General features: G+C 62.0%; 1 protein-coding gene across 6 annotated transcripts in view; it reads left to right on the forward strand.

Moving 5' to 3' along the window:
- KDM4B (lysine demethylase 4B) overlaps positions 1 to 21,810 on the forward strand; it is a 129,198-nt gene extending 107,388 nt beyond the window's left edge. For 2 of the 6 annotated variants that reach the window (XM_029215806.1, XM_029215807.1), the window contains 12 exons: positions 5,202 to 5,644; positions 6,082 to 6,202; positions 8,179 to 8,357; positions 10,644 to 10,866; positions 12,519 to 12,595; positions 12,884 to 12,939; positions 13,124 to 13,232; positions 17,410 to 17,595; positions 17,677 to 17,841; positions 18,289 to 18,408; positions 18,918 to 19,010; positions 19,987 to 21,810. In XM_029215806.1, the coding sequence (XP_029071639.1) occupies positions 5,202 to 5,644; positions 6,082 to 6,202; positions 8,179 to 8,357; positions 10,644 to 10,866; positions 12,519 to 12,595; positions 12,884 to 12,939; positions 13,124 to 13,232; positions 17,410 to 17,595; positions 17,677 to 17,841; positions 18,289 to 18,408; positions 18,918 to 19,010; positions 19,987 to 20,163 (1,949 nt within the window). In that variant the 3' untranslated portion in view covers positions 20,164 to 21,810. Of the gene's footprint in view, positions 1 to 5,201; positions 5,645 to 6,081; positions 6,203 to 6,760; positions 8,358 to 10,643; positions 10,867 to 12,518; positions 12,596 to 12,883; positions 12,940 to 13,123; positions 13,233 to 17,409; positions 17,596 to 17,676; positions 17,842 to 18,288; positions 18,409 to 18,917; positions 19,011 to 19,986 lie in introns of those variants that run through there. The other 4 variants (XR_003792546.1, XR_003792545.1, XR_003792544.1 and 1 more) reach the window with 4 other exon arrangements.
- Positions 21,811 to 22,245: the final 435 nt, after the last annotated feature.

Below are 22,245 nucleotides of genomic sequence, written 5' to 3' on the forward strand. Positions count from 1 at the left end.
GCTGTAGGGAGGTTAGGACAGTGGTTGTTGACATGGCTAGGTTGGGGCTCTGGCCCAAGAGGTTGGGAGACTCGGCAGGTGTCCCTGGTGTGACTGGCAAGGACTGGGGTGGTGACCGCCCTGCCCCAGGGTGGGCTGCGTGGGGCGGGGCAGGAGCAGGCTGGGCTCTGCACCCGGGCCGCCCCAGGTGGCACCTTGCAAAGTTGCCAGGGGGCATCGGTGCTCTCACGGGGGCGGGGTAAGTGGGAGAAAAAGCAGGTGGGAATAGAGAGTCCAGGTTGAAATTTGGGGACCCGGGCCCTGGACGCCGCCTCGGCAGGCCAGTGGGGGTGTTGGAGGGTAAAAGGAGAGGATGCACACCCCGCTCAGGGCCTGTGGGAGGACGCCCGTCCCAAGGGTCTTGGCTTCAGCCCGAAGCGGCTTTTCCCAGGAGTGGAGTCAGCCCGTCGGGGGCCAGCCAGGGCGGGGGCTCCTGGGCCCGACCGGTTCAAACAGTCCCGAGAGACAAGGGTTTTAGCGGGACCCCTCCTGGGAAGGGTGGAAAGGATGCCTTGCGACCATGGGCATCTCTCCTCCCTCTCGAGCAGGCGCAAGGGGCTGCCGGCCTGAGGCCGGATGCAGGGCAGCCAGCAAGAGTAGACGCACTATTTACCCAGCTGCTTAGCAAAGGAATAATGGCTCTCTTTTCATTAATTGAGTTGAGTTAAAATGAACCTTCGCCCAAACCCATCGACTGTTTATAGAGACAGCCGCACCCCCATGCCCTGTCACCTCCTGCTTGGACCCGGCCCCGTCACAGGGACACTGTGCCTCGGTGTCTCGGGATCCCAAGAGCTGGCCTCAGGCTCACGCACGGCGAAGGCCCGGTTCCTCTCCGGTTTTTCCCTTTTCTAAGCAGGTTGTTACCAAAACGGGGCGGGGTGGGGGGTGGTCTCTGTGTCCACTGAGAGTAAAACATGCTGCTGTAGACCAAACCCTGCAGGATGTGTGTCCTCCTTCCTGGCATCTGCAGCCACTCTGTCCCCCTTCCAGGGCCTCAGCCCAGGACCCCCAGGGCTTCTCCAAAAGGGCTGCAGGCTCCGTGCTCTGTGGTGGGCTCAGTGTCACGTGGCTGTGGACCCCAGGCAGAGTGGGGACGTTCCCAGGGAGGCGCCTCTGCTCACGGCTGGCTGCTTCCCTTTTCCAGACACCCCGTCCCTGTTCCACTCCAGAGCCTGGTTCCCAAGAAGGAGGAGTTGGGGTGTTGGGACATCTCCCGGAACATCAGCCCCTCTAGAGGGGAAGGGGTCCCTTCAGGGGACAGAAGGAGGCTGCCACAGCTGGGGAGCCACACGCCCCAGTCGGGGGCTGTCCCTCAAGCCCTTGGAGGAAGATCGCTCTGAATGCATCAAATAAATAAGTGCTCACAGTCGGGGGTGACAGCAAACACGTCTGGGGAACGAGTGGAAGATGTTAAAGTGGTTTCTAGACTCCCTTTAACGCCAGCTTCATGCCCCTCAGAGCTGTGAGTGTGAGGGGCGTTCGGGCGCGAGGACAGGACATTTTGTTTTAGGTTTGCGTCGGGAGGGCGTGTGCTTGCCGCCGCTGCTCACGTAGGAAGCTCCCTGACTGGAGTAGGCGGAGGCGGGCAGGATGGAGGTGCCCGGACTCTACAGGGGCAGGAGGGGGCCCGGCTGGCTGCGGGTCCCTTGGCCTGGGGAGGGGGGCTGCTTCCCCTCCTGGCTGCCAGGTCCCACCGGCTCCCGCTGCCGGGGGTCTGCAAGAGCAGCTGCCCTGTGGCCTGGCCCAGGATGGGACCAGCAGCCTCCGGCACAGCAAGCCCTGGTCCTGGCGGGAAGGCAGCCCGTGTCCACCTGGCTTGCTGGGACCGCAAGGGCTCCCTCCTCCTGCCTGGCCCTGGCCAGCTCCGGCCAAGCACGGCCACGGTCCCTTCTGGCAGCTCTGGAGCTGGGGGTGGCAGGGGCAGCGGCAGGGCCCCAGGAGGGCTGGTCCCAGAGTACGAGGTCCCCCGCAGGGCAGAGCAGGGCTGGGGATGGGTGTGCAGCCGCCCTGGGTCACTTCCCCCTCCCTCACGCACCTTTTTTGACGGCTTTAGGACAAGACCCCGGGGCGGCTGCACCCAGCGGTGAGCAGCAGGCTGGGCGGGGCATTGACACTCACGCCACAGTCCCCTGGCCTGGGCTCCGTTCAGGAGGGATGCGGGCTGGCTGGGCCAGGCAGGGCAGGGTCCCTAAGCCAGGCAGCAGCCCTGCGCCCCCTGCTCTCCCCTGGGAGAACTTTGGTGGGAGAGGAGGCATGGGGGCCCCGGAAGCTGGCGCGGCTGTCACATCCATCGGCAGTGGGGGGATTCTTGGCTGTGCCTCCCCGCGAAAAACAAGTGCCAGACGGGCCTCAGCAACCCTGCTGGGGCAGAGGGGTTCCCTGCCATTCTGCGCCCCCTTGCACACCGGGGGTGGTGAGAGGCCCTGTGTGCTGGGGAGGGACCCGGCTCGGGTCTGAGCCACCGTTCCAGCTCCATTTCGAGGCTCCTTCAGGCGGGCCAACCAAGGGGCTTTCCAAGTGCGGCCTGCCTGCCCTAGGCCTGCGGCGGTCCCCACGGCGTGAGGACAGACAGGGCCCGGGCCCCCCAGCGTCCCTAGTGCCCTTGGGCCTGTCCCCTAACAGGGTCCTCTGGGTGCGCCCCCGTCAGCTTCCCAGGGCCTAGTGGCCGTGAGGAAGGAGCCGGGGACGTGTCCTTCCCCAGCAGCATCTGGAGCCGGGGCAGCTCGCAGGCTCTGCTGTCCTGAGGCCCGGGAGGCCGTCGTTGGACTTCCATTCGGGTGGCCGCGCTGTCAGGGAGGAGGGCATAGTGGATTTCCTTAGAGAACAAAGCCGTTTCTCCGGAAGTCCCTGCTGCCGTGTCAGTACGGGGCTCTGGGCTGCCGCAGCGCCATTTCTATAAATCAGTAGAAGCGGCAGGAAAGAGCCTGATCTCCTCGGCCGTTGGTCACCTCCTGGGGCTGGGCTGCTGTCACCAAACCTTATGAGCAGTGTTTACCCCACACCTCTCCCCGCCCCGCACCTTTCAGCGCCCCCCCCATCCCCCCTGTCCCACGTCTCCTGGGACAGGGAGGTGACCTTTAGTGGCCAGGACCATCCAAGTCCAGCATCTGTAGAGGAGAAGCAGCTTTGTCTGCGGAATGCCCATTTCCTTTCCTCGGCCGGATAACTGTTCCTGGGGTGCTGTCAGTTGGGGGGTCCTGGGGAGCGTGCTGGGCTCCTCCAGGTGGGCGAAGGCACAGGAGGGATCCTGACTGCACCCTTGCCCTTGGAAGGCTCAGGGCCAGAGGGCGTGGGGGGCGCTGGCAAGCGCTCCCTCCTCTGAGCCTCTCTTGAAAAGCTCGGCTGCCTGCTCAGGACCCTGCGGGCTGCAGCGACCGGAGCGGCCCCTCCGCGAAGGCCAGGCTGGCTCAAGCCTCTGCAGCTTGCCTAGTGGGGGCCGCGGGTGGGGGTCGGCTCCCTCCTAGCGCTCAGGGCCGGGGATCTGCCTGGAGGAAGGGAGGGAGGGCCCTTGCTTGACCCCTTCCTGGATCAGGGCCGGTCAAGGACTAAGTGATGGCCTTGCCCTTGGGAGCATCATCCCACCTGTGTCTTTATCTTTGGCTGAGGGACGGGGGTGAAACACGGACAGGTTTTTATAGCAAGAGGTAAGGGTGGATGCCGCGGGGACCAGCAGACCCTGTCACGTGTCACGTGGTAACAGGTTTAGCCGGGAGAGGGACCACTGCTTTTCTGCGAGTTGTCCTTACTTTCCCGGCCCTCAAGAGACCCAGACTGTGACGCATTGGAACCAACGGTTCACAGGTACCATCAGTAGGATGACCAGTACGTCCCCTGGTGTCAGCTGCTGTCACACCTCATGTGACGTCCTGAGCCTGTGGGGACCCGGGACAGGCAGTGAGGGCCTGAGCTCGTGTGCCCATTCTCCAGGTGGGCAGGGAAGGCCCAAAGGCTGTGCTGTGAGCTGCTGGTCCTTGTGGGCGGGCATCCCTGAGGCTGTGCACACCTCGCCCTGAGCACAGCAGGCCTCGTGCAGCCCCCCGCCCGCATGCATCCCCAGTGGCTGTGTCATGTGTCCACAGAGACCCAGTGGCTGAAAGCAACAGTCTTATTCTCCGACATTTCTAGGGGTCAGGAGTCCGACATGGGTCCCGCTGGACTAAAATCCAGGCGTGGGCAGGGCTGGTTCCTCTGGAGGCTCCAGGGGAGAATCATTCCCTGCCTTTTCCAGCTTCTAGAGGTGCCGCATCCCTGGCTCTCGGCCCCATCCTCCATCCTCACAGCCAGCAGTGCAGCATCTCTCTGGCTTCTTCCGTAGTCACGGCTCCCCTGGCCCCAGCTGGATCCCCTGCTTTTAAGGATCCCTGTTAGTACGTGGGGTTCGCCTCGGGATCCTCAGCTCAACCTCATCTGCAGACTCCCTGCTGCCATGTCAGGTTCCGCATGCACAGGTCCCGGGGCTACAGTGTGGGCGTCTTTGGGGGCCATGACCCCTCCAGCCACACCGCCCATCTCCGTTTACTTGACGAGCTGCACGCCCACTGTGGTCCTGAATTAAGATGCTGCTGAAGGCACTCCCTGCCCACCTCCCTCCCCACCCCGTCACCTGTCAGGAAGCCCCGCAGCGCCGGCCCTCGCGTCTTCCGGGCCCTGCAGGCCCCTCTGGCACTTCTGTTTCACACAAGTAGAACCACTTGTTTATGGTTTGTTGTTTAAGGTTTTGCTTTTTAAAAATTCCACAAACCGTGTGCGCTTACTGTAGAAATAAAGGAAACTCAGACACATGAAAAGAAAATGCATCCCACCTCCTCCCACCTCCCCTCAGAAAGGATGTTCAGAGCCGGTCTCTTCCCAGCTGCTTTCGGACAGCTCGCCTCGGCACCCCGTGCTCATTCCAGAAGGTGCTCTGAGCGTGTGGCAGGACTCTTGAGGCCAGGGTGCTGCTGCTCCAGGGCTCGGCCGCCTGGCAGGGGGACCTGGCAGCAGTGACAACTGCCCGAAGCCCGGGTTCCTTGGGGGAAGGCCTCTCTGGGCCAGAAGGGGCCCTCAACTAGTGCAGCCGGCTCCCGCTCGGGCTGAGGGGCTCGAAGGGGGTGCCTGGCCACTGGCCCCTGGGGTGCCCCAGCCCCCGCCTCTGACTCATCTCTCTTCTGTCCCCACAGAGGACGGGAGGGGCAAGCTGCGGCCAGCCAAGGCCAAGAGCGACCGGAAGAAGAAGAGCTATGGCCCTCTGCACCTCCACCACCCGCTCATGCCCCAGCTGCCGCCGCCCCCGCCCACCCAGTTCCCCACCGAAGAGGTGCCCCTGCTAGAGATCCCGGCACCGGCCACCGGCCCTGAGGCCGCCGAGGAGAACCCCCCGCCACCGCCTCTCAACGTGGTGCCCCCCGAAGCACCCAGCGAGGAGCCAGAGGTGAAGCCGCGCCCCATCATCCCCATGCTGTTCGTGGTGCCGCGGCCCGGCCCGGCGGCAGCCGACAAGAGCCGCGTGTCCTGCCAGCAGGCCTCTGAGCACTTTGCCCAGAAGGGCCCCACTTGGAAGGAGCAGGTGGCCCCCATGGAGCTGACGGGGCCCGAGGAGGAGAGCGGAGCCGGCGAGGTGCAGGTAGGGGGCAGTGGGTCCCTGGGGCCGGGGGTCCCCCTGCCCCACGTGCTGGCCACAGCCCCGCTCGTCCAAACGGCCCCTGTGGATCCTGTCCCGGAGGCCAACGGCACGTACGTGGTTTAGAAACCACCGTTGGGGGAACTTCCCTGGCGGTCCAGTGGTTAAAACTGCGTTCCCAAGGCAGGGGGCCCGGGCTTGATCCCTGGTCAGGGAACTAGATTCCACATGCCACATCGAGAACCCAGCACAGCCAAATAAACAAATGAATATTAAAAAAAAAAAAAGAAAAGAAAAGAAACCACTGTGGGTGTTGGCTGCCCGCTTCCTGGGGTCTTTTGCCCCTGGCTGAGGACACTGGGGTCCCTCTGAGCTGGGCTCCACCGCCTCTACTTCTGGCCCCAGAGCTGCTCCCACAGAGGCCTCCTGTGCCATTTTAGGCTCCGTCGACCTTTTCCAAGTTGAAGATGGAGATCAAGAAGAGCCGGCGCCACCCTCTGGGCAGGCCACCCACCCGGTCCCCGCTGTCTGTGGTCAAGCAGGAGGCCTCAAGTGACGAGGGTGAGCAAGGGTGCCCCTGGCTCTGCTGCGCCCCTGCCCTGCCTTCCTCTGCCACCCGCCCGGCTTGCTCACCCCCGCCACCCCCAGCCGAGGTCGGGCCTGCAGACCCAGCCCCGGCACAGCCTCAGACCCTCCCCAAATGCTGTGGGGCCGAGGTGCCCCCTGCCCAGCCCACAGCTCCCGAGGTCAGGCCCGGCTGCCCCCAGGCCTCTGCCCTGCCCTTGTTTGCTCCATTTCCCCGGGGGCGCTTGCTCTACTGGGCCCAGGGCCTCAGATGTCGAGTGGGGCCTCTGAGGGGCAGGTGCAGCCACCTGGGCTCATGCCCCAGCCCACTGCCCAGAGCCGGGGACCGTGGTGCCATTTGCCTTTCTGTGACTCGGTTTTCCCATCTGTAAAATGGGGTCTTCTGGCCCCCCTCAAGGGGTCCTGCCAGGGAGGTGCACGGGGCTGAGGCCTGTAAAGCGTGTGGCCTGGTGCCAGGCACACGGTGGGTGCTGGGAATGCCGGGAACGCCGAGGCCAGTTGTCACCCAGAGCTCCTGGTGCGATGCTTTCACAGTCTCCGTGGTAACCTCTGCCCCCTCCTTATCCTGTGAGAACTGAGAAGATGCCGTCAGCAGAGGCTCCTGCCCACGACCCCCAGCACACTTGCCGTGGCCCTTGTGCGTTTGTGTCCCTTCCTGGCCCTCCAGGTGAGCGAGGACCACACCTCATCCTCTCACAGCCTCGGGATCTGTTTGGATGCCTGGCGCAGAGCGTTTCCAGAGGGCAGCAACGAACGATGGTAGAGGTGCCGGCCACATCCCCCAGGGAGAGACTTGAGAAATGGATTCAGAGTTAGAGGATCATGGAGCAGCACGGGGCCCGGAACTGGCCCATTTCCAAGTCCATTTCCAGCAGAGACGTCCTGGCCCTGCGCTCCCTGCACCGGAGACAGGGCTGCGTGACCCCGAAGTGGGAGAAGCTGCTTCGAGAACAGAGGAAACCTCGCCCTTGGCCGTCACCCCGCAGACACCTGTGACTCACGATGCTCCGGGCTCTGATCTCTGACCTGAGGCCAAGCTGCCCTCAGGGAAAGTCAGCGCTGGACTGGGGAGCGGCCAGTCCCAACAGAAGTGACCCTTCCTGCCTGAACCCAGCGTGCGCCTGGGAGAAGTTGGAATAAGAGGCGGTGGCACTGGAGCTGGAGGGGCAGAGACGGAGAAGCTTCTGTTTAACACTCGGCTGGAAGTCGGAGTGATTGTCTCAGTGCAGAAATCCCGCTAAGCCCATTTATCATCTTCCGCTCGTCTAAGCCGCACGTGGAGTGTGAAAAGGGCCTGGGTGGCTTCTTTGGTTCTGAACCTAATTTGAGGGCGAGGACGCGGAGGGTTCTAGAAGCGGGTCTCGGGCTGGAGCTCTGGGAGCAGGAGGGGCCTCTCTGGAGATCAGATGCGGCCCCTGGGTCCCCGTGCCTTGAGGCAGCCTCTGGCCTTACAGCTGGGACGGCTGTGGTACCAGCCATGCTGGCCCAGCTGCTGGGAAGGTTGGGGCCCCGGGGATGAGGACCCTGCTCCTTGGGCAGGTTCCTGGGGACTGCTGACGCTGATGCCAGGGCAGATGGCACCCCTGTGTCCTCAGGAAGTGCAGGAATGGGATGTGGGGGATTGGGGACAGTGAGCTGGGAGTCGAGGCCGGCGGAGGCCAGCCCGGTGACAGGTGATGGGAGGGGCATCTCTCAGTGGCCTCCATCTTACAGGACATTGGGGCAGCAGTGCCCCCGCCCGACTCCCAGGGGAGTCTGTGCCTGACCTGCCAAGGCCTGACCATCCCATCTCCTGTCCCCAGATGGGATCAGCCCTGAGCTGAGGGGGGCCAGGGCACCTCCCTGTGGAGGGGCTCAGGGGCCGAGAAGTGGGGACCCATCCCCTCGAGCGCGCACTGGGTGGGGTGGGGTCCTGGGTGCTGAAGCTCCTCCCCCCTCCCACTTTACTCCAGAAGCCTTCCCTTTCTCTGGGGACGAGGACGTGGGTGACCCCGAGGCCTTGAGGTCTTTGCTGTCCCTGCAGTGGAAGAACAAGGCGGCCAGCTTCCAGGCTGAGAGGAAGTTCAACGCGGCGGCCGCCCTGACGGAGCCCTACTGTGCCATCTGCACCCTCTTCTACCCGTACAGCCAGGTGAGCCGGTGCTGAGGGACCCCCAGGCCATGCCGGGCCGGGCAGCATCCGCCTGCTCCCGATGGCGCCAGGGCTCGCTCTGCCTGAAGGGAATCCCTTCCCCCTGAAGGGAGGGTGATGGGGACCAAGAACCCATTTGCTGTTGGAGCCACAGTGGGCTCGGTGGAGAGCCCGACGGAAGGCCCCTGTGAGGGCTGCGGGGAGAGAGCCCAGGGTCTGCGTTTCATTGGAAGGTAATTTATCAATGTGCCTCAAAGAGGATGAGAGTGCAAGGAAGCATCTCAGATGGCTGTCCTCTGAGAGGCCCTCAGCCCAGCCCAGGGGGCAGCGCAGGCAGGGGGCCCGGGGGTGGGTCCAGGTAGGCGCCTGCGTGGTGAACGGGGGCTGGCGGTGGGGGGGGGGCTGGGGCTGGGCGAAGACCCACGCATGGCCTGGCGCCACGCGGCCGCCAGCTCTGTCCTGAGTTTCCAAGTTGTGATCGTGGCCTTTCCCCGCACTCTGCCCTGTACCATCCACCACCACGTCCTCCCGGTTTCCTCCTTAACCTGTTTCCTGCCGTGTCCCCCTCCCCCAGCCCTGACCACTGCCTGCCTCCTGCCCTTCCTGTTAGCACCTCACCACAGCCACACACGGCCCAGCTGGAAAGCCCGCCAGGCTCACCACGGCCCCCGGCCTCCGCACATGCCCCACAGCCATCCTCTCCTGTGATATCTGCCCCCGCACGCACACATAGCACGCTCCGTGCTGTCCCCCAGCATCTCCCACACACCCACCCAGGCCTCTCCCTTGCCAGATGGATTTCTGTTCACTCTTTGATTCCACCCAGCTGCCACCTCTTCCAGGAAGCCTTCCTGGACCTGCTATCCCAAGCTGACTCTGGCATGCCCCCCAGCTTCCCCCACCCGCCTCTGCTCTTGCTCCTGCCCTCTGTCTATCAGCCCTTGGAGGACAGGGCCGGGTCTCACTTGTTTTGGGGTCCCCGGGTTCCAGCCTAGTGCCTGGCATCTTCCACGTATTAGCTGAGCTAGCCGAGCTCTGTGCCCCGTGCTGAGGGCGGCACACCCATCTCGAGGGCTCTGCCACTCAGAGCTGCCAGGACCTGTGGTCCCTAAGTGAGCCAACATCTGGTCGTGGAAACAAGTAAGATGAAACGTCCAGACAGACGTCTTCTCTAGGCACGCCCCTCCTCAGCGCCGCTGGAAGTCATCACTGGGAACACTGGCTTAAGAGGCGAATCTCCTTAATCCCGGTTGCTAAGTGAAGTACTGTGACTCAGCTTAATCACGTCCACGGTATCAGCGGGCCTTGCGGGGCTGCCGCTTCCGCAGTCCGGAGCCCTCAGAGTCGGGGACCAGGCTTCGCTTGTCCCATATCATGGGAAGGGCTGTGGCTGGACATTCTGCCTGTTTGGAAACCAGCCGGTCCCCTAATCCAAGTTGCCACATGGGGCGCCCCAGGGCCCCACCACCACACACACCCAGTGCATCAGGCCAGTGGTCTCTGGTGGCCTCTTTCCTTATGCCCTGAGCCGGTCAGAGTCCTTCCGTCACTGGGTGCTGGGGAGGCTCGTCTGGGAGCCCCACCACCCTGTGACAGGCCCAGGGTTGCTGGATCCCGGTGCCATGGGCAGGATGTTTTCATCACAGTCTCTTCATCTGATTGGATTTGGGGGGACTGGGGTACAGCCGTCATGGGGCGCGTGTGAGTCACAGGTGGGGAGAATGCCCCACATAGATACACAGATAACACGGCATCAGGTGATGGTCAGGACCACGAGGACAGACAGAGCAAGGAAGGCCTGGGGGCCGCTGGTTATGTGAGCAGAGATCTGAGCGCCCCAGGCAGTGGGAACGGCACATACAAAGGCCCCGGGGCAGGACCATGCCTGGCGTTTGGGAGGAACCGTGAGGGGCCCCTCGTGGCCGGAGCAGAGCGAGCCAGGGGCAGTGGGATGAGGGCGAGAGGGACGAGGGCAGCAGGGCAGTGTCTGTGCTGTCTGCAAGTAAGCCTAAGTGGGAGGGCTTCTGGGTGGATGGGACAGAGTCTGACTGCCTTTGGGGAGGATCTCTCGGGGGCTTCTGAAGCAGGGTTGGGGGCTGGGAGGGTACTTCAGGGACACCCATGGTGGGGCAGTTGCAGGTGTCCTGGTAGGGGTGCTAGTGCGGCAAAGAGCAGCCTGGGGTGTGCTGCTTGGGGACGGAGGGGCGGAGGATAGACTCAAAGATGTCAGGGGTCCCTGCCCGCCCCACGCTGGGCTCTCCACTGATGGCGGCCCTCCTCCTGCAGTCCCTACAGACCGAGAAGGAGACTCCCCAGGCCTCCCTCGGGGAGGGCCCCTCGGCCACACCGCCTTCCAAAAGCGGTCAGAAGACGCGGCCGCTGATCCCCGAGATGTGCTTCACCTCCAGCGGGGAGAACACAGAGCCGCTCCCCGCCAATTCCTACATCGGCGACGACGGGACCAGCCTGCTGATCTCCTGTGCTAAGTGCTGCCTGCAGGTCCATGCCAGTGAGTGCTGGGGAGGGGGGAGAGCCGAGGGGTCCACCACACAGCCCCGCTTCACCCTCCCGAGACGGCCACCCTCGCGTCTGCGGGACAGGGAAGCCCCTTCCTCTGGCTGCTGCTTCGGGCCTATAGCGGGACCTGGCGTCATGGGATGGGGGTCTTGACCTTTGGGGGCAGGTGTCCTGCCCTTCCCCCTGGCCAAGGCAGGACTGCCTGGTCAGCCTCCTTCTGGGAGGTTCCACCGAGGCCTGCCCTCCCCGCCCAGGGCCTGGGAGGCCGCAGGAGATTAGGTACCTGTCAGGGGCTGTGACGCTTTTAAACTCCACACTTTGGGGCCCGAGTTGGAACTGATGGTAGAGCTGAGGTTCTAGAGTGGTTCACGGGTCGGATTTATCTCTGCCATCGGTGACTACCCTCCCCCAAACCCTGAAGGCCCAACCATAGCCTGAGACAGGAAGATGGATGTCTGTCCCCTTCTTGGGTGGGAGGGGGCAGCGAATGTGAGATTAAGCTCCCAGGACAGGGAGAAAGCTTCCTGGAGCCGCTTAATTTTGCGCGTGTACATCTCTGTCCAGCGCCCGCCCTGCAGAGGCCTGCCCGGAGCTCGCTCTGTCTCTTGGCTGGGAGCCCGTCTGCTCTGCCGGGCCAGGCCCGGCTGTGAGATGTGCTCCTGGGCAGACGGGCCCCCCGGGGTCGGGGTTCGGGGGGAGGGGGTGGGCAGCAGCCAAGCTCACCACCCTGCCGCTCTCGAGGGGCCTGAGGTCCAGCCACGCAGGGGGAGAGGAGCCTCCCTCATTGCCCTTGGGAGGCAGAGTCCTCAGCACAGGCATCTTCCTTGAGCCCTGGCACCAGACAGAGGGGGACACCCCCAGGCCTGACCTTGGCTGAGGGCCCCAGGGGATGGAGCAGGGGGCCAGGTGTGGGCTCTTGGGTACCTTGCCGTCCCTCAGGGTGCCCCCTTCCTGCTGCCTTGCTTTCTCCCTGTCCTTTCCCCAGGGACCTCTCAGCACTGGCCAATGGCCCCTCTAGCCCACAGAGCCCGTTTGGTGGGTAGCGAGCCCTGGCTGGCTCAGGGTCCCTGCAGGACTGCTGGGCAGTGACCCCGGGTGAGGCAGGGTCCTGGGGCAGGCTGTGCCTTCTGCCCTCGCTCTGAGGCATGGTCCTCCGCCCCTCCTCCATGCCCCCTCCCCCATGCTCCCTCCGCGACTGTAAACCCGGACCACATCCCAAAGCCAACACCTTGGTAACCCAGAGCCTCCGGCTGCGCTTTTGGAAACAGTGGACTCTGGGCCCAGCTCTGCTGCTCTGAACTCAGGGCTCCCCGAGGCCCACCTTGCATCTCACACCACCGCTCGGCCACCTTCCTCTCTCTCAGCTCCGAAGAGCCTGGGCGAGCCTCCCATACTGGGGTGGGGGGCGAGGGCCAGGCTGAGCCTCCAGACCCGGCAGGGCTCCCGCGTGGGGGCCAGCTCTCCTTCCCCGCGTCAGTTTCCAGACTTTCTCCGGCTCTGTGTGCTGTGGCCCGGATTGAGGTAGAGCGGTTGGTGAGCACAATTACCCTCAATGCCGCAGCCGCCCTTCACCCAGCCCGGGGCGGGGCTCCGTGCAGCCCGCGGGCAGCCGCGGTGACAGATGCGCTGGCCCCTGTCTTCCAGGTTGCTACGGCATCCGCCCAGAGCTGGTCAACGAGGGCTGGACGTGTTCCCGGTGCGCGGCCCACGCCTGGACTGCGGTAACTCGCCCCTGCAGCTGGGGTGGTGCTCTGAAAGCCGGCGCGGCCCGTGGGGGAGCCGGTCCTGGGCCCCGGGCTCGCCCGATCCCGCAGGGTGACCTTGGGCTGGCGGCCTCACCTCCCTGGGTCTCGGGTGGAGCCCGACGCACTCTCTCGGCCCATCGCTTCCTGTGGCCGCTAGTTTGAAATGTAAGGACCGTGGGCGGGGGGACGGAGCAGGTCCCGGAGCATCAGGCGGGCGGCGCCGCCCTGCACACCCCTCACCTGGCTGTTGTCTGGTCCCTGTAGGAGTGCTGCCTGTGCAACCTCCGGGGAGGCGCCCTGCAGATGACGACTGACAGGAGGTGGGTTAGAAGGGACTCTCCTCCTGGGGTGTCCTGAGGGGCGATTCGGGGCGGGGGCAGGACCGGCAGGAGCAGACGAGGTCTCCTCGGCCTGGCCAGCCGGTGCGCACAATCGTGAGATGACCCCAAGGGGACGGAGCGCACCTGTGACCCCTGACCCCACCCGCTCCGCCCCCCCCCCCAGGTGGATCCACGTGATCTGCGCCATCGCCGTCCCGGAAGTGCGGTTCCTGAACGTGATGGAGCGCCACCCCGTGGACATCAGCGCCATCCCCGAGCAGCGGTGGAAGCTGGTAGGGGCCCTGGAGAGTCCCTAGGCCCCAGGGCTGCAGGGTAGCTGCCAGGGAACCAGAAGTCGTGATTTCGGTTTGGCCAGCAGTTACTCTTTGAATAGCCATGGGGGTACCCGGAGAAAAGCAGGGCTCCCCTCCCCGTCTCTATTTCCAGCTTTTCACACAGAGGAAGCCACCCGCACTCTGCCCAGTTCTTTCTTGCCTAACCTGCGATATGCCGGCAAACAGAATTTTAAGTACCCAATCCAGTTACAGTGGCCATCGAGCAGGGCTCTAGAATGTCTTCATCACGCCTAACTGAAACTTCTCACACGTTAAGTGGCAGCTCCCTATTTCCCCTCCCCCACCCTGGCGACCATCACTCTGCTGTCTGCTTTTGTGAGTTTGTTTCCTATGCCTTGTGGAAGTGGAACCACGCAGCATGGGTCCTTCTGTGTCTGGCTTTTTTCACGGAGCAGAATGTTCTCAACATCCATTCACGTTGCTGCAAATGGCAGGATTTCCTTCTCTTTCATAGCTGAGTAATATGCCACTGTATTTCTACATCACATCTTCTTTATCCATTTTCTGTCGAGGGACACTTAGGTTGCTTCCAGGTCTTGGCTATTGTAAACGATGCTGCAGTGAACATGGGGGTGCAGGTGTCTTTTCGAGATAGTGATTTTTTTTCCTTCAGACGAAAACTCAGGAGTGAAATTGCCAGATGGTATGGTAGCTCTATTTTTAATTTTCTGAGGAACCACCATACTGTTCTCCATAGCAGCTACACCAATTTACATCCCCACCAACAGTGCATGTGGGTTCCCTTTTCTTTCTGTCCTCAACAATACCTCTTGTCTTCTTGATGACAGACGTTCTAACAGGTGGTTTTGATTTGCATTTCCCTGATGATTAAGTGATGTTGACATCTGTTCGTGTACCTGTTGGCCATCTGTATGTTTTCTTTCTTTTTTTTTTAAATTTATTTATTTTTGGCTACGTTGGGTCTTCGTTGCTGCGCACAGGCTTTCTCTAGCTGCAGCAAGCAGGGGCTGCTCTTCATTGTGGTGCATGGGCTGCTCCTTGTGGAGCACGGGCTCTAGGTGCACGGGCTTCAGTAGTTGTGGCATGCAAGCTCAGTAGTTGTGGCTCACGGGCTCTAGAGGGCAGGCTCAGTAGTTGTGGCGTACAGGCTTAGTTGCTCTGCGGCATGTGAGATCTTCCCGGACAGCGCTCGAAGCCGTGTTCCCTGCATTGGCAGGCGGATTCTTAACCACTGCGCCACCAGGGAAGCCCCCTCTATATGTTTTCTTTAGGGAAACGTCTATTCAAGTCCTTTGCCTATTTTTGAACTGGGCTGGTGGCTTTTTTGCTCCTAAGTTGTAGGAGTACCATCACTGGCCCCTCTAAGGAGCACGGCCATCCTTGGGCAGGTGTGGTCTTGCAAGGCTCACGCCTCCTGCTCTTGCTGGTAACACACACACCCCTCCCCCATCTGGGAGAGCCTTTGGCTCAGTGGGCAGTAGGCAGACAGTGAGCAAACACTGGCTTCCCTTCCCAGCTTGGCCACCATCCAGTTGTGTGACACTGGACAGGTTCCTTGACCTCTCTGTGCCTCAGCCTTCCCCTCCGTAGAATGGGGCTGCTAACACTCCCCTGTGTGGGGAGCATCAACTGGGCCACAACAGAAAGCGCTAATCATGCCATCTGAGCACCAGCATGTGCTCTCAGGTCATCACCACCTGTGAGTTTGCAGGTGGCCGTGTGGGGGACATGTGGGTGATGGGATGTGTCTTGTGGCATCTGGGAGCTGGGTCCTTGGCCCAGGGGTATGGACAGCATCCTGGCTGCTTTTCCTGCCTGGTTTATTTCCCAGCTGCCTGGGGCAGGCCTGGCTAGTGACGCTCCTCCAGGCCTCTAGTGGGCAGGAGGCAAAGAAATGGGGCTGCGGGCACTGAACCCAGCGGGGAGTCCCAGTGAAGGCACAGAGACACCGACCGCGGAGCCCACAGGTGCGGGGCCCCCGGGCAGGGCTGAGTGGGCAGCCAGCTGGAGCCGTGTGGGAGGGGACAGACGGGGCTTGGTCAGGAAACGGGGGGCACTGGGGCCAGCGCCAGCCCCGCCCAGCGAGGATGGGCGTTAGGAAGAGGCTGGCGCCTGCGGGTGATTCCTCCAGGAGCACGGGCGGAAAAGGCCTCATTATTCAGGTGGAGTGATGGTGCGGTGCGCTCTGCCGTAATAGATCCTCCCTCCCAGACGCTTTATGGATCATCTGACATTTCCAGCTTGCAGCCTCTTCATTACCAGCACTTGTAACGATGAATTTAAAATCCTTTTACATGAGGCTCGCTTGTATTGCCTAATGGAGCCTCGCAAGGAAGCCAGTGGTTAACTCCTGCGTGCCCGGCCGCCTGCCTGCCTTCCTGGGGCCATGTGCAGGCCGCAGGCCCGGGGACGGTCACACCTGGTCACCCGCCCAACTTTCTGTCCCCGTGACTCCCTGGCCACTGGTCCTGGTGAGCGGGGGTGGCCCCAGCCTGCCGGCGGCCTGAGCCTCGTGCTCACCCTCTCACCAGGCCAGGTCAGGTTGCGAGGCTGCCGGGGCGGGTGCCTTGAACCAGCTCTGCCCTCTCGTTGGCCCTGCCGTGAGGTGTAGAGGCCGGTGTCACATCCTGATGGGAGGGAGGGTGGGCTGGCAGGCAGGCGGTGAGGGATGACGGCAGGGGCCGGTGGGGAAGAGGGGAGCCGGAGACATAAGACATGGTGCCTTGCGGCCTCCATGGCTGATGGCACGCCCACCCGTAGCCCTTGGCCTCCTCTTGGCCACTGTTCTCCACCAATGTCCACACCCCACCCTGTACCACCCCCCATCCCCACCCCCGCCTCACTGCCTCCAGTGAGGGAGTCCCAGACACAGGACTCACCCTTAAGGCAGCCCTGAGCTCAGCCCTTGATAAATGGCCCGATGGGGGCCTGGCCTGTATTCCTCATGACGTGTAAACTCGGAATAATGAGCTGCCACCGGAGGCTGGATTGGACGAGCTGCGTGTCAGGCCTGGCTGTCAGGTTTCTCCCAGCCTCGGCTGTGGGGTCGCGACCCGGTCGCCAGGGCCGCTGTGCTCCACCTTCCGCTCCCCGTGGAGCCACGCAGAGCACAGTCCTCAAGGGCCGTGTTGTGCTTCTGCACCTGTCCCCGCGGGCCGGCTGGAGAATCAGGCATCGACAGTTTAATAATGACATATCATTGCCATCGATTGGCGCCGGGCAGCACTCCTGCAGCGCCTTTGCTGTGGGGCTTCTCTGGCTTTTGAATGCGGTTTACAAAGCGGTAAAGGCCCGCTTATTAAATGCCCAGAGTGACGGGCTGGTGGTTGCTGAGTGGTGGCAGGGCGTGGGCGTAGGTGCAGCATCCGCGGCCTGGGAGCTCATGCCCAGCAGAGCAGGGCACCCAGGCAGGGCGTTCCCACGGTGTGGGCCCTCCGCCCCTCCTTAGGAAGGGCTACACTGCAGCGTCTTTCATTCAAAATTAAGATAAAATCCCCCATTTTATTTATTTGTTTTCTTAAAAAAAAAAATCTCCCATTTTAAAGAGAACATTTTCCTTTTACTACATTCACAGAGTTAGGCAACCATCACCTCTATCTAGTTCCAGAACATTCCATCACCCCAGAAAGAAACCCCCTCCCTATTGGGTAACTGCCATCTCCCTCCCTCAGCCCCTGACAACCCCTAACGCACTGGCTGTCTCTGTGGATCTACCTGCCTGTTCTGGACGTTTCCCATCAATGGAAGCACACACTGTGTGGCCTTCTGTGTCTGGCTTCTCTCGCTGAGCATCGTGTTCTCAGGGTCCATCCACGTTGTAGCGAGTGTCAGTGCCTCTCTCCTTTTCGTGGATGAATCACGTTTCACTGTGTGATTGTTGCTGCCTATTCCAGTCTTGGAAGTGCTCCTGGGGGGCAGCTGCAGGCCGGGTTGGTGGGCCTGGGGTGGTTTGTGGGGGGCCCTACATCGCGGTCAAGACTCTCCCAGGATGCCTCCACTCAAGGCCGGCTGCCGGGACTCCACACTCCAGCCCTGGGTCTCAGAGTCACTCCCAGGAGACAGACCTGGGGGCCCGGCAGGAGGCCTCCCAGCCCCAGGGGGCGGGGGCAGAGGCACCGGCCAGAGCCCCATTCCCACCGCCGTGTCCCCACAGAAATGTGTGTACTGCCGGAAGCGGATGAAGAAGGTGTCGGGCGCCTGCATCCAGTGCTCCTGCGAGCACTGCTCCACCTCCTTCCACGTGACCTGCGCCCACGCCGCTGGCGTCCTCATGGAGCCAGACGACTGGCCCTACGTTGTCTCCATCACCTGCTTCAAGCACAAGTCGGGGGGTCACACTGTGAGTGCCCCCCTGCCCCCCGCCCTGTTTCCCTGTCCGCCCACCCACCCCGCTGTGCTCTGACACCCCCTCCGCCTCCAGGTCCAGATCCTGAGGGCCGTGTCCTTAGGGCAGGTGGTCATCACCAAGAACCGCAACGGGCTTTACTACCGGTGCCGCGTCATCGGCACCACCACGCAGACCTTTTACGAAGTGAACTTTGACGACGGGTCTTACAGCGATAACCTGTACCCAGAGAGCATCACCGTGAGCAGCGCAGGGCCGAAGGGGGCGGGGCCAGGGGCGGTGGGTGGGGCGAGGGGCGGGGCACAGGCGCAGGGCAAGCGTTGCCCTTAGGAAGGGAGGTAGCCGGATCCCTCACAGGGATCCCCTGCATCCAGGGTCACCATTGTCCCTGATGGACAGGCCCAGGCTGTAGGGCCCCTGCTAGAAAGCACCACCTGTTTCTATAGAAACAGCAGAGAGCCAGGCCAGTCTAGATACGCCTGCAGGCAGGCGATACCCCAGGGCTGGGATGGCCACGGCACCCCCGGCCTGGGCACCTGCCCACAGCTCCCCTTGATAGTTCAAGCTGAGAGCACTGCCTTCTTCCTGGTGGCAAAATCTACCAGATGGGACCTTTCTTAGCCCAGGCGAGCGTGGTGACCGAGGCCGAGGGCGCCCCTTACCCCCCGCCCGTCCTCCCTTCCACAGAGTAGAGACTGTGCCCGGCTGGGTCCCCCGCCTGAGGGTGAGTTTGTTGAGCTCCGGTGGACTGATGGCAACATCTACAGGGCCAAGTTCATTTCCTCTGTGACCAGTCACATCTACCAGGTGAGGGGGTCCTGTCTACCAGGTACAGGGATGGGCTGGGGCGGGGCCCTCGACGAGGTCCTGCTGGGGATGATGGCGTTTGCCCACTAACTGAGAAGGTCAGCACAAGCTGGAAGGTTGTCCAGCTGTCCAATATTATCCCCTTTGGAGGTGCCTTCCCGATGTGCGTGTGTGTGTGTGTGTGTGTGTGTGTGTGTGTGTGTGGTAGAACATACATAACATAAAATTTACTGTTTTAACCAATTTTTAAGCGTACAATTCAGTGCCCTTGTTTTTTTTAAAAACCAAGTTGGTTGTGAGTTTCTCACCATAATTGTGGAAAAGAAATTATTGAAAGGGGTGGAATCTTTGAAGAGAAACCACCCGTATCCCAGCGAGAAAGATGATAGCTGCTGACCCTGTGCTGTTTCCCGTGGCTTGTCTGGCAAGCAGGCCGTGAGAGTGCGGGTGTCGGGCCTCAGCCAGGCCAGGCTGAGCAGCCAGCAAGCTGAACTGTGTCCCCTTGGCAGGTGGAGTTCGAGGATGGGTCCCAGCTGACGGTGAAGCGTGGTGACATCTTCACCCTGGACGAGGAGCTCCCCAAGAGGGTCCGGTCCCGGCTGGTAAGTGGCTGGGGGTAGGGGTGAGCGCTGCTGCCTGGGAGAGTGACCCGTCAGGTGGCCTTGACCTCCTGCCTCGGCCTTTGCCTGGTCTGGGGCGGGAGGGTCAGCCCGGCCGGCGAGAAGGAGACAGAAGCGCCTGCACATGGATCTGAGCTGCAGGTCAGCAATGCACAAAGGAACAGGGGAGACTGGCCTCTTTTCACAGCCTCTCACTGTCTTCTTTCTTTTGTGTTTAATCCAAGGTTTTGAGGATTGGGGGCTGTGGCCATGGGTGGGAGAGCTGAGTCAGAGCTGGTGGGGGTCTCAGATGCCAGGTTCCCTTGGGGGACGGACAGGAGCTGCCAGGCAGACGAGTGGCCTGTGTGCACCCTGGCCTTGCCTCCTGCACTCTGTGGATGGCAGGGCGCCCGTCCTGCTAGGGAGCCAGTGACTGGGAGCTTAGGGCCCCTCCTCTGCCTGATGGGGGGCTCACTCAGTGAGCGTTGTTTCTCAGAACATTATCATTGGCTGAGGGTCAGCAGCCCAGGGCCCTTGACCCCCAGCAGGGCAGGCATCTCCTCCAGCCAGGCCCCCGAGCGGAGCCTGTATTTCAGTCTGTTCCGGCTGTGATAACAAAATATTACAGACTGGAACTTACACAACAAGCTATCTCTCACAGTCCTGGAGGCTGGAAGTTCAAGATCAAGGTATCAGCAGATTCGGCGCCTGGTGAGGGCTGGATCCTGGCTTACAGACACCTGCCTTCTGGTGTGCTCACATGGTGGAGAGAGAGAGAGCAAGAGAGAGCTCTCTGGGATCCCTTTATAAGGGCACTGATCCCATTCGCAAGGGCTGCACCCTCATGACCTCATCACCTCCTGATACCATCACACTGTGGCAGGGCAGGGCTTCAACACAGGACTCTGGGGGGGGACACAGACCTAAAGGCCGCAGCACCCCATCCGCACTAACCCCAGTGCTGTCTGATCTCCTGCAGTCAGTCACCACGGGGGCCCCGCAGGAAAATGTCTTCTCGGGAGAAGAGGTGAAGGCCGCCAAGCGCCCGCGGGTGGGCACCCCTCGTGCCGCGGAGGACTCGGGGCGGAACCCGGACTACCCGGCCTTCATGGAGAGCCTCCTGCAGGCGCAGTGCTGGCCCGGAGCCCCGTTCTAGGACAGCCGGCCGCCAGGCGACCCCTTGGCCCAGCAAGGCAGGCGCGGCGGGCCCAGGCATTTGCTTGCTGTGAATCCCTGTCCTCGCCTCCGTGGCCCGAGAGGCTACCTCGGCGACAGGAGCGAGCAGGACGCCACACGCGCCCCCGGACTCAGGGAGCAGGGCCACGTGGGCTCTGGGGGGCCGGCGGGGGCACACGCCACCCCCTCAACCCAGATTCGTAAACCACGTAAGCTCTTCTTCTCGAAAAGGTGCTACTGCATTGCCTGCCTCCTGAGCAGCCTTTGAGATTGTGACTTCTGTACATAAATCACCTTTGTGAGGTTCTTTCTATAAATACCTATTGTTTAAAAAAAATGCAAGAAAAAAAGGAAAGAAAAGGAAAAACAAGCCCCAAAGTTGTTTTCTAGATTTGTGGCTTTAAAAACAACGAAACAAAATGTCCTTTTTCTCAGAACCAAGATTGCTGCGGGAGATGAAAGCAGCTCGTCTTTTCGTTTGTTGTGTTTTCTGGTCTCGCTGGTCTGTGAGTGGCGGGGATGCACTGTAGCTGCGGTGAGGCCTGGGGGCACCCAGGGATCCCGGACGGTGGCGCCTGGTCACTCACTCTCTCCCAATCGTGAGATCGAGAAGGTCCAGGTGGCTGGCACTGCCGCCAGCGCCCAATGGGAGGAGACCGGCAGCTCCCTGGGTGGCCTGCCCCTTGTCTGCGTGGCCTTTTGCAAAATAAACGCTCTCTCCTCTGGTGGCTCCATCTTTTGCTTCTTCCCCTCGGGAGACCCATCCCCCAGCTGAGGCCTCGGGTGGGCGGTCCTCGGGGGGTCCGGCTACGGCCCAGGTGTGCAGGGGGTCTTCCCCGGAACCCGAGGGGCTGGCACATCCTGTATCCTCTCCGTGACGCGTGGATCTGTGTGTCCAGGAGAGAGAGAGCGCGAGAGGGAATCGTTTTCAGCTCAGAGGAAATCTGCCTCGTAAGGGTTGTGGGTTGAGTTTCCAGGCAAAAACGTGCTTCTTAGCCCCCCGCCTATCAACTGCCCCGCTGTCCCCTGCAGGGGGATTGAGGGCGTCATTTGTTTGTATAGAATTTTTTTTAATTTAAAAAAAGAGGCTCTAACGGTTGCCAGGCCAGAGAGAACCATGTAAGGGAAGCGGAGAGCAACTTCCTTGATGGGGAGGGGGCAGGTGACCTGGAGGGGCGGGCGGGGCGGGAGGTGCCAGGGGAGTCGGCGGAATGTCTGGGTTTCCTCTGCATGCAGCAGCCCCTGCCCCAGGGCGCTGTCACTGTGTTCATATGTAGTTTGAAAATGCTATTTATATTGTAAAGAGAATAAAAAGAAGCGGGCAGACGCCCCTGCGGCCCTGGGTTGGGCGGTGGGCCGGCCCCCGTGGCCGGTCCCTCTGGGTTGCACCCCATCCGTCGGTCGTGGGTTCCCAGACAACTCGTGCAGACAGGTGGTCTCACAGAAAAGGGGAACGCACACTTCCCCCACGAAGATACATCCGTGTCTGTGTGCGAAAGCAAAAAACAAACCCACCCACCCTGTTTTTTTTCCCACCTGAGATTAAGGATGCGCGCTGTATTTTTGCCTAATTCCCCTGCCTCTAGGTTCATAATGAATTAAAGGCTCGCGAGCACTGCGAATTACAGCTCCAGGTCTTTGCAGTGTCTTCTTTTCTGAGTGGGCCCCGGGAAGGTGGTCGGCGGTCGGCGTTCTCCGGCAGGGGTGGGCTCCGGTCTCCCCCTCCAGGATGGAACAGGCGTGGAGCCTATCCGGAGGCGGGGCGGGGGGTGGGGCACGCGGCCTGGCGCCGCAGCCCCTGCTCCCCGCCTCCAGGGTGGAAGAAGTTTCCTTCCTGAGCTGGACATCTGAAGCTTGGCCCCACACAGACCCCCAGCATCAGAGGCAGTCAGGGACCCTCTTCGTCTGACCCACCCCTTGCTTGTCAGGGGCCTGCGGCCACCCTCTCCCCCGGCCCTCCCAGCCTCAACCCAGCTCTTGTGACATCTGAGCCGGGGAGCGTATCTTGTGGTGGGCGGCCGCTGGGCATATGGGATACAGTGGGGTCTCCCACAGTGGGGTG

Source organism: Monodon monoceros, unplaced genomic scaffold (assembly GCF_005190385.1).
Source record: "Monodon monoceros isolate NGI ecotype Baffin Bay Population unplaced genomic scaffold, NGI_Narwhal_1 Super_Scaffold_12, whole genome shotgun sequence".
Taxonomy (NCBI): Eukaryota; Metazoa; Chordata; class Mammalia; order Artiodactyla; family Monodontidae; genus Monodon; species Monodon monoceros.